Raw genomic sequence first — 12,014 nt, 5'->3', positions numbered from 1 at the left:
ACATTTTACATTTAGATATAATCTGTGACAATGAAGCCAGGGTTACACATTGTATTTATAGTCCCCACTGTATTATCTGGCTTTGTGAGGAATACGTAAATAGGCCAAGTACCTAGTGATTGCCAGAAAGGTGATCTGGATTGGATAGAGGAAAAAATGAGCACAAATCTATTCCCCTGCTGGAAAAGCAACCCAGTGCACACAACCTACTGACAGTGAGTCAATTCTTTCAGTGGTATTTATAAAGACCACATGGCTCTAAGAGCTTAGATATTGTTTAATTCTGTGTAAAGGTTGTTTTATGTCAAGTTCTTTTATAAATATATTTGATCTTAGGTTTTATTTATAGTATGATAATACACTGCAGCTTTGTCCCAGGATATATTTTCAAAATCAGCTTTACCAATGATTGGTAAAGAAATTATGAAAAAAAATGATTAACTCCAAATAATTTTATTTTGATATCTTGTGGAGCATTAGAGTAGAATGTGCGCCCTAGATATTGAAATGTGGCTTAATTTAGTATGCAGTTCTCTGCTTAAACACCGCTCCAGTCTTTTGATACTTCGATACCAACGTGTCAGTTACACACAGAAGTAAATGCCTCTTTAAATAGTTCAAGCTAACCTGAGAAGGGGGACGAGATCCATGATTTTTTTCTTGCTTCCCAAAGTCAAAAACTGCACAAATTTCTATAGTTTGGTCAAAATCATGATGAATAAAACAGAATATTATTCAGCATTTCAAATCTAATGACTCAAAGTTTTTTGGTCATCTCCTTCAATAGAAAATACTTGCTAGCAAGTAGAAAGATGACTTATAAAATTACAATGGCACATTAGGAGAATGAGTTGTGGGAGATTCATTACGTATTAGAGCAAGGCTACGTAATTCCATACCTTTTTTTAAATTTAGTAATAGTACTCATCTGAAATAAATCATAGTGTACCTCTGAAATAATCATAGTGCAAAGGCAACAATAAGGCAAGACCCAAACTTATGAACAATTCAAAATGAAAATATACAAATAGATTAATAAAACTGCTATCTTGTTTTCTCTATTTGTAACATCATCACCATGATAATACTTACCTTGCAACCAATTTCAACTGAAACCTGAGTTTACAGAAAAATAAAACTGAACTTCTGTTAAATGATTTCATTCATTTATTCAAAAAAAACAAATCTTAAGTGCTTGCTGCTCTCCAGAAACTGTATCAGTGCTAGGTAAACAAGTATGATTTGCCTCCTGCCCTCATGAATTAAGTTACATTCTTTTTATAGCTTCCATAAATAAACATTTAATTTGCAGGCATAAATGTATTTAATTAGGATATTACAGAAGAAAGAATGGACTGTAAGTAAGACGTTATTCATTAGATACAAAGGCAAAGCTCTTCTTAGTTATCATACATGTAACCTACTCTAGGCCTTGAAAACAAGCAAAGATATTATGTCTAAATAAAATGAAGGGCAAAGATTAACAGCTATCTAACCAAGGTGATTAGTATGGTCAGGCAAATTGTAATATTCCAGAAATGAAAACCTGACTTCCTTTTCACCAACACATTTCTTATAACTGGATTACCCAATAACTCCCCCTACCACCTCCCACAAAGACAAGCCAAAGTCCATGGAGCCACTCAGTGGTTTTGATTGATTGATTGATTGACTGATTGTATTTGTAATTTAAATTCTTTTTAAAACTTTTTGAAAATAGCAAAATCAGAAATAACCTAAGGAAAGCTGAGGTGATTTCTTTGCCAAGCCACAAAAAGCAAAAGTGCAATGTGTTCCCATGCCCCTTCTGTCATTTCAACTTTGTAGAGTCAACTTTGTAGACTCTCAGACTGGAGAGTCTCCCTAGTTTGTGGCATTTAAACTTAAAAAGAAAAGCCACAAAGAGAGAGAAGAAAATTAATCTGATTGCCAAATCTGAATCACTTATATGTACGCTCCCAAAATCTATACTTCTACACCAAGGAGAATTACCCAGAGAAATGCTAGAGATGTAATATGTGTTTGCAGTCACATAACTAATGATTCATGAGGGAAGAGCAGATACAGAGCAGTCAATCTAATGTTTGGGGGATAATTTTATTGATGAACTACCTTAGGAATTAGTTTTCTCTCACATGAGCCAAGGTATAAATTTCTGATTAAATGGTATCTGTAATCATTGAAGCATAATGTCAATTAAAATAACCACTGGTGGTCAACCAGTGGTCAACAAAACCACTATTTAATTTTAATTATACAGAACTTGAAATAAATGTAACATATAAGAATGTATAGACATACCATTGATCCATCGAGCTTCTAGATCATGAAGCACAAATTCTTTCCTGAAGAGGTCTTCTAAAGACAATCTGGTTTCTGATGAATTTGTGAGTTCATCTAAAATAAAGTAAATTTTAGGTTAGACACATTCTCCAAAGAAGACATACAGATGGCCAAGAGGCATATGAAAAGATGTTCAACATCACTAATTATTAGAGAAATACAAATCAAGACTACAGTGAGATATCACCTCACACCAGTCAAAATGGCTATCATCAAAAAATCTACAAACAATAAATGCTGGAGATTGTGTGGAGACAAGGGAACCCTCCTACACTGTTGGTGGGAATGTAAATTGGTACAGCCACTATGGAGAACAGTAAGGAGGTTCCTTAAAAAACTAAAAATAGAGCTACCATATGACTCTGCAATCCCACTCTTGGGCATATATCCAGAGAAAAACATAGTCTGAAAGAATACATGCAGCCCAATGTTCATTGCAGCACTGTTTACAATAGCAACCTAAATGTCCATCAATAGAAGAACAGATAAAGGAGATGTGGTACATATATACAATGGAATATTACTCAGCCATTAAAAAGAATGAAATAATGCCATTTGCAGCAACATGGAAGGACCTAGAGATTGTCATACTGAGTGAAGTCAGACAGAGAAAGAGAAATATCGTATGATACCCCTTATATGTGGAATCTAAAAAGAAATGATACAAATGAATTTATTTACAAAACAGACTTAGAGAATGAACTTCTGGTTACCAGGAGGGAAGGATGGGGGAAAGGGATAATTACAGAGTTTGGGATTGACATGTACACAATGCTGTATTTTATTTAAATGGATAACCAAGAAGGACCTACTGTATAGCACAGGGAACTCTGCTCAATTTTATGTGGCAGTCTGGATGGGAACAGAGTTTGGGGGAGAATGGATACATGTATAGGTATGGCTGAGTCCCTCTAGTGTACACCTGAAACTATCATCAACATTGTTAATTGGCTATACTCCAACATAAAATTAAAAGTTTTAAAATGTCTTAAAAAAAACTAATGAATTACACTATCTGGACTACTTTGCTTTAAAAATATGTTAACTAGATGACAATATAAAGTGGAAATTTTAATGGTTTTTGGCATTAGAAGTTTGTCTGTTCCATGATACTTTTCAACCCATTAAATTATTTTCAATATTAAAATTGTCTTGAGCTACCACAAATTTAAGAGATCAATCCCTTGTTATGTACTGATATATAATATGAAAGCAGTTAATAGTTTCTATTGTGCATTGTGCCCCAACGCACACATTTTCACTGTTTAACCATAATCCAGCCCAATACTTTCCAAAATCACTTCAACATATTCTCTCTAATGATAAATTTACAGTTTTGTTGTAAACACCAAAGATGAAGAGGTAAAGGTCCCAAACAAATATGATCAATAAAACTTCCCAACTTGAAAGGAAGTTCACCAAATAAACAGAATAAATACCAAAATTCCACAAATAAACCCAACAAATACTAAGTGGACTTAGGAGTTAAATGTAAAAACTCAATATAATGCCAGAATATGAATGAAAAGCACATGTTTATATTAGTCCCTGACACATAAACTAGGTGTACTTCCTTTTCAAATCCCCAAATGTAAGAAATGGAAGGACAACACAGCTTAGATACCAAAATTAAGCATAGCAAACATACTTTTAGACAAAAGAGGCTACAGACAAGTTTGTGATATTTCATTTTCTTTGCAAAATAATATGATTGTTTATTTACTGTATAAAATCATCTTTGTGACCTTTCAGCTGTGACCTTAACTCTGGTTGAAAATAAAATGTCAACAATATATGCTAACCTCATTAGATATTGTTTTTTAAAAGTTCAGTACTTATTGTAGCAAGAGCTTTGTTTCTTCCAGCTGAAAAGCTGGGGCAAAGAATCAATAACTTCAAATGCAGTTTCTTTCAACATGAATCAGCCATGTAGTTAACCCACAAAATAATTGTTCAGAAACAACTGAAAAAAATATAACAGATGGAACTAGTGAGAATTGTTTGACCCAAGCCTAGTATAAGACGTGATTATATATAGATATGCAAAACAAAATGCTCCATTTGACAGTCTGACACAACAAAATTTAAATTTACCTTATTCATTCAACAAATACTAGGGCTCTTAATTTTCAAGGTGTTAAGTGAAGTATTGTAAGGTGCAGAAGACATATCTATGTCCTGCCCCGAGGGGTTCACACAAAGCAAGAAAGAATACGATGGATGTCAGAATGAGGATACAGAGTACTGTATGAGCTCAGACAAAGGAAGGAAAATATCTTGCAAAAACAATCAGAAAAGCCTTCAGTGAAAAATATAATGACCAAATATCATGCATTGCTGGTGGGAATGAAAAATGGTACAGATACTTGGAAGACAGGTTAGCAGTTTCTTACAAAACTAAACATGTAATCTAACAATTGTGCTCCCTGGTATTTACCCAAATGAGCTGAAAACTTACAGCCACACAAAAATCTGCACATGGATGTTTATAGTAGCTTTATATATAACTGCCAAAATTTGGAAGCAACCAAGATGTCTGTCCTTCAGTAGGTGAATGGATAAACTGTGGTCCAGATATTGTGATACTATGAAGTGATAAAAAGAAACGAGCTATCAACCATGAAAAGACATGGAGGAACCTTAAATTATTAAGTGAAAGAAGCCAGTTTGAAAAGACTCCATACTGTATGATTCCAACTATGTAACATGCTGGAAAATGTAAACAATGGAGACTCTAAAGGTACTAGTAGTTAGAATGGTAGATACATGTCATTAAACTTTTGTCCAAATCCATAGGATGTACAACAGCAAGAGTGAACCCTAAAGTAAAATCTGAACTTTGGGTGATAATGATGTGTCAATATAGGTTCATCAGTTGTAGTAAACATATCACATGTGGGATGTTGACAATGGGGGAGGTTTTACCCATGTGAAGGTAAGGGTAAATGGAAAATCCCTGTACCTTCTGTTCAATTTTTCTGTGAACATAAAATTTCTCTTGAAAATAAAATCTATTCATTTTTATTTTTAAAAGTTAAATGACCTGGGCCTTACAGGTTTCAAAAGACAGAGAAAGGGAATGGCATGGACAAGTGAAGGAATGAGAGCATTTTAGAAAAAAGAATGACTGCTTTTTGTTTGACACAGCAAAAAAGCTTTGATGCTAGAATTAATTTTCTGTCATAGTAGTTTGGGATTTTAATCAGATGAGCTAACTTTATCAGGATTTCAGAAATATATTTATTCTATGAGATATCTCAATAAGACCAGATTTTGGTATAGACAAGTTTCACAATTTAAAGTTTCCTGAGATTATATAAAGGCACCCTAATTTGTCCAATACAATCCCTTTAATTCTTAGATGATTACACTTTACCATCTCTCTTTGATATGCATTTATTTAGTTGATCCAATGAAATTTATATAGGTAAAGGTAGGAGGTAGGAGTCTAACTTTCAGTGGAAAGTAGATTATGATAGCACAATCTATTAAATAAATGATCCTTATCAACTGAATTGAAAAATTTACTATATTTTTGCTCCTAGGTAAATTCCACATATTTTGTTTACTGTATTTTTTGGGCATATGTAAAACAAACAAAAAAACACCTTGTAAGGCAAATGCAGCATACCATACAATGTTTTTTTCATATACTTTTTTGAAATATTATTTTGGCAATTCTCAAACATCTGTTCTTTCATATGAGCTTAAAAATCATATTAAAATCCACCAGAATGGGAATCTTATTAAAATAGCATTATACATACACAGTGAATTGGAAAACTTTAAACTTTAGGTACATTAATTGTGTTTCATCTTCTATTTTTCATATAGATCCTTCACATTTCCTATTATATTTACTAGTAAGTATATATGGTTTGTTATTGTGAACAGAATATTTCCCATTGTTATTCTAAATGAATTAATACACACACACAGAGTTAATAATTATATTATTCACCATATCACATTTTCTTTAAAATGCCAATGGAAATTAAATCTTTTATTTTTCTACATATTCAATTCTATCATCTGAAAATACATTTTCTCTTTTTCCTAAAGTTTAAATTTATATGTATATATATTTATATGTATATCTGTGCATGTATATATATGCATTTATATGTATATATATACATTTATATGTGTATATACACACACACATAATATATATATAAAATTTTCAAGTATTGCAGATTCACACGCAGTTGTAAGAAATAATACAGAAAGACAAATCCTTTATACACTTCCTCCAGTTTCCATCAATAACATATATCTTGCATAAACAATATCTGAAAAAGAAATTGACATTGATACCCTCCACCAACTTTATTCAGACTTCACCAGTTCTGCATGTATTCAGTTGTGTACATGTGAGTATATGTGGCTGTCTTTAGTTCTATGCAATTATATCAAATATGATGAGTACCAGTAAGGCAGAGAACAGTTCCATCACCAGAATCTCCTGTGTTGCCCTTTTATTGCCATAACCTCCCTCTGCAACCTTTGGCAACCACTGATCTATTTCCCATCTTTATAATTTTGTAATTTCAAGAGTGCTATGTAAATGGAATCATGCATTATGTAATATTTTGAGATTGGCAGAGATCCATCTTAGTTGTTGAGTGTATCAATTCTCTGTTCCTTTTTGTTGCTTGGTACTATTCCAGGGCATGAATGTATCAGTTTGTTAAACTATCCATCTGTTGAAGGAAATCTGGGTTATCATTTGTAGCTTGGGGTTATTATGAATAAAGCTGCTATGAACATTAATTATAGGTTTTTATGTGAACATAAATGTTCCTTTCTTTGGGATAAATGCCAAAATATGCAATTGCTGGGTCACACGGTGCATTTAGTTTTGTAAGAAAAAATCGGATGCTTTTCTAGAGTAGTTGTACCATTTTACATTCTCACCAGCAATGTAGAAATGACCTAGTTTTTCTGTGTTCTTGCAAGAATTTGGTGTTTTTTTTAAAAAAATAAGCCATTCTGATATATGTGTAATGATATGCCGTTGTGGTTTTAATTTGCATTACCCTAATAGCTAATGAACATCTGTTAATGTGCTTATTTGCGATGTTTATATCCTCTTAAGTGAAATGTCTGTTCATGTCATTTGCCCATTTTCTAATTGGATTGTTTTGTTTCTGTGACTGTTGAGTTTAGAGGTTTTTATTCTAGATGTAAATCATTTGTTGATATGTCAACTTCGGATTTCCTCCAGCCCTCTACCTTGTCTTTTCATCCTTTTAAAAAGGACTTCTGCAGAGGAAAAGTTTTTTAATTTTGATGAGATCCACTTTATCATTTTTTCCTTTTATAAATCACACTTTTATTGTCAAGACTAAGAATGCTTCAACTAATCCTGAAGATTTTCTCCTATCTTTTTTCCTAAAAGGATAATAGTTTTATATTTTACATATAAGTCCCGGAATCATCTTGAGTTACTTTTTGTCTATCATGTCAGGATTAATTAGAGGTTCATATTTTATTTTTGTTTTTTTGCATATTGGATGACCAATTGCTCCAGCACCATTAAAAAGCATTTATTTCATTTTAGTGAATTATTTCATTAGCTCGAGTGTCAAAACAATGTTGAATAATAATGATGAAATAACAATCCTGCTGTCTTCTTTTATTATGGCAGCATCTTTAATATTTCATTATTTAATAAGATGTTTTTTCTTGATTTTTGGAAAGGAATCTGTATCATGCTTAAGTAATTTGTTTTTATTCCTGTCACTTCGAATTTTTATCTGAAATTATAACTATGTCATGATACACTTCCAGCCTTTTATATAAACATAATTTTCTCCTTTAATGTGTTGATATAAAAGTTTTATAAATGAAATTTCCTATTTCCAACCACCCTCTATTTCTATAACAAAATCCAACTGGTCATGGCAAATTATTATTACTTTTCTACTGCTAGATTAATATGTTAAATGTTTATTTAAATGTTCAGATTTTTTTAATGAATTAAACTAATGGTCCATTATTTTTTTTCATTTTGTATTATACTGATCAGTTAACATTTTAATAATTTTAGTAAATATTCTGAACTCCATTTATTTTCTATAATCTGAAATAATTCAATAATTTTAATAGTCAGGATTTTTTAACTCCAATTGCCCTTAGAGTTTATTATAAAATCAACTCATCAAAGTAATTCAAACTATTGTGATTAAATTTTAAATTTAAACAATAATCAGATAAAACTTAAGGTTTAAATTATTTGTCTTCATTCATTACTGAATGAACTGTATATACTTCATTACTTCATTCCTTTTTCTGGTTGTTTTTTTTTCCTTATTTCTTTGTCCATTTCTTTAAATTTTTCTTAGCTGCCAGGCACTACCCCTGAGGTCTCTTGAATTTTTCAGTCCTAGAAAAGAGACTTCTTCCTCTACATATGATGAATAATTAAGCTTCTGTTTTAATAGCCTTGGGGGCTGGTTTTATTATCCCCTAGCTCCTTTTATCTCCACATCTCATCATAGTCTTTTGGGGTGTTCATCCTTTGTAATCAATCATCCCTTTTCCAAATGCCCCTCCCCAAGCCCTATTGGGATATCCATTTGGAGGGGAAACTTAGGCTCAGCAAACCTAAAGATTTTGACAAAGTTCACATGGTTAGTAAGAGGCAGGACTGAAATTGGAACCTACATCTCTCTGACCTATTAAGCTCTACTGTCTCTCAAAATAAGTTTTCTTTTCTCGTTCTCTATAATATTGTGTTAATTAGTTTTTTTTTAAATGTACAATTTTATAAATGATATTTTAAGAATATTCTTATTTCCTTTTAGCCACAATAATCCTCCTAATTGAAATTCAACTCCTCCTGTACCCTCTCCAGACTTTATTACCATCCCATTCTGCTCCAACCTGCTCATGAAGGTACCATTGCCACAGTCTTTCTATTTTCTCACATAGAGCAGTGTCACAGCATTCATGAAAAAGTGGAGCTTTTTGTTTGTTTTCTTCAAGAAATTGTCTATAAAATGTCAGCCTGAAACTCCAAATTTACCCTCTGCTCATTGTTGCACTCTATTTAGTATTAACATTAGTAGCATCACCTATCACACCTCATCAGCAAACATTTATAACCCAGCTGCAACCTGATTTCTCAGGAACTTAATTTATGTTAGAACCATCTGAAGAAATCTTATATTTCATACATTTTAATAATTTTCTCTCCATTTTGACTCTACAGCCACACTTAGCAAACAGAGAATCCTGGGCACCATTTCTTCATCCCAATCACTCACATCGAACACTGAGAAGGTAGCTTAAGAAGGAAATTGGTATTAGATTGTAAATAATTTTAAGAGATGATTCCTCATGTAAAGCTCCTTTCTTACAAATCTTCAGAGGAAGAAATTCTGAAATCAACACCTATTCCTAGTATCAACAAAATATTACTTAATTTTTTTTTGGCCGCACTTCACGGCCTGTGGGATCTTAGCTCCCTGATCAGGGATCAACATGTGCCCCCAGAAGTGGAAGCACTGAGTCTCAAACACTGGACTGTGTCTCATAGACTTTATCCTTCACAAGTAAGGTACTGGGTAACACATCATCTCTAGTTATTTTGTAACTAAATATGAGATACCTTTTGATGTGTGTGCATATGTACATATATATAAGTGTGGATACATGTGTGAAAGTCTGAAAACCTAATATATGTTGATAGTTGCTATTTCTTTTTTTTTTTAATGATGTTTGCTGTGGGTTTGTCATATATGGCCTTTATCATGTTGAGGTAGGTTCCCTCTATGTCCACTTTCTGGAGAGTTTTTATCATAAATGGGTGTTGAATTTTGTCAAAAGCTTTTTCTGTATCTACTGAGATGATCACATGGTTTTCATTCTTCAATTTGTTAACATGGTGTATCACATTGATTCATTTGCATATATTGAAGAATCCTTGCATCCATGGGATAAATCCCACTTGATCATGGTGTATGATCCTTTTAATGTGTTGTTGGATTCTGTTTGCTAGTATTTTATTGAGGATTTTTGCATCTATATTCATCAGTGATATTGGTCTGTAATTTTCTTTTCTTGTAGTATGTTTGTCTGGTTTTGGTATCAGGGTGATGATGGCCTCATAGAATGAGTTTGGGAGTGTTCCTTCCACTACAATTTTTTGGAAGAGTTTGAGAAGGATGGGTGTTAGCTCTTCTCTAAATGTTTGATAGAATTCACCTGTGAAGACATCTGGTCCTGGACTTTTGTGTGGGGGAAGATTTTTAATCACAGTTTCAATTTCATTACTTATTTATTTTATTTCTTCCTGGTTCAGTCTTGGAAGGTTACACCTTTCTAAGAATTTGTCCATTTCTTCCAGGTTGTCCATTTTATTGGCATAGAGTTGCTTGCAGTAGTCTCTTAGGATGCTTTGTATTTCTGTGGTGTCTGTTGTAACTTCTCCTTTTTCATTTCTAATTTTATTGATTTGAGTCCTCTCCCTCTTTTTCTTGATGAGTCTGGCTAACGGGTTATCAATTTTGTTTACCTTCTCAAAGAACCAGCTTTTAGTTTTATTGATCTTTGCTATTGTTTTCTTTGTTTCGATTTCATTTATTTCTGCTCTGATCTTTATGATTCCTTTCCTTCTACTAACTTTGGGTTTTGTTTGTTCTTCTTTCTCTAGTTTTTTAGGTGGAAGGTTAGATTGTTTATTTGAGATTTTCATTATTTCTTGAGGTAGACTTGTATTGCTATAAATTTCCCTCTTAGAAATACTTTTGCTGCATCCCATAGGTTTTGGATCATTGTGTTTTCATTGTAATTTGTCTCTAGGTACTTTCTGATTTCCTCTTTGATTTCCTCAGGGAATCTCTTGGTTATTTAGCAATGTGTTGTTCAGCCTCCATGTGTTTGTGTTTTTTAAGTTTTTTTTTCCCGTAATTGACTTCTAATCTCATAGTGTTGTGGTCAGAAGAGATGCTTGATATGATTTCAATTTTCTTAAATTTACTGAGGCATGATTTGTGACCCAAGATGTGATCTATCCTGGAGAATGTTCTGTGTGCACTTGAGAAGAAAGTGTAATCTGCTGTTTTTGGATGGAATGTCCTAGAAATATCAATTAAATCTATCTGGTCTATTGTGTCATTTAAAGCTTGTGTTTCCTTATTAATTTTCTCTTGGGATGGTCTGTCCATTGGTGTAAGTGAGGTGTTAAAGTCCCCCACTATTATTGCGTTACTGTTGATTTCCTCTCTTATAGCTGTTAGCAGCTGCCTTATGTATTGAGGTGCTCCTACGTTGGGTGCATATATATTTATAATTGTTATATCTTCTTCTTGGATTGATCCCTTGATCACCATGTAGTGTCCTTCCTGTGTCTTGTAACATTCCTTATTTTAAAGTCTATCTTATCTGATATGAGTATTGCTACTCCAGCTTTCTTTTGATTTTCATTTGCATGGAATATCTTTTTCCATCCCCTCACTTTCAGTCTGTATGTGTCCCTAGGTCTGAAGTGGATCTCTTGTAGACAGCATATATATGGGTCTTGTTTTTGTATCCATTCAGCAAGCCTGTGTCTTTTGGTGGGAGCATTTAATCCATTCACGTTTAAGGTAATTATCGATATGTATGTTCCTATTACCATTTTCTTAATTGTTATGGGTTTGTTTTTGTAGGTCCTTTTCTTCTCT

General features: G+C 32.8%; 1 protein-coding gene across 4 annotated transcripts in view; it reads right to left on the bottom strand.

Moving 5' to 3' along the window:
- The window catches only part of DPP10 (dipeptidyl peptidase like 10), a 1,288,081-nt gene that overhangs the window by 481,188 nt on the left and 794,879 nt on the right, over positions 1-12,014 (bottom strand). For all 4 annotated transcript variants that reach the window (XM_067742149.1, XM_067742151.1, XM_067742148.1 and 1 more), the window contains exon 3: positions 2,302-2,397. In XM_067742149.1, coding sequence (XP_067598250.1) covers positions 2,302-2,397 — 96 coding nt within the window. The remainder of the gene's footprint in view (positions 1-2,301; positions 2,398-12,014) is intronic.

This window comes from Pseudorca crassidens, chromosome 6 (genome assembly GCF_039906515.1).
Source record: "Pseudorca crassidens isolate mPseCra1 chromosome 6, mPseCra1.hap1, whole genome shotgun sequence".
In the NCBI taxonomy this organism is placed as follows: Eukaryota; Metazoa; Chordata; class Mammalia; order Artiodactyla; family Delphinidae; genus Pseudorca; species Pseudorca crassidens.
This window is presented reverse-complemented; position numbering and strand designations above follow the sequence as displayed.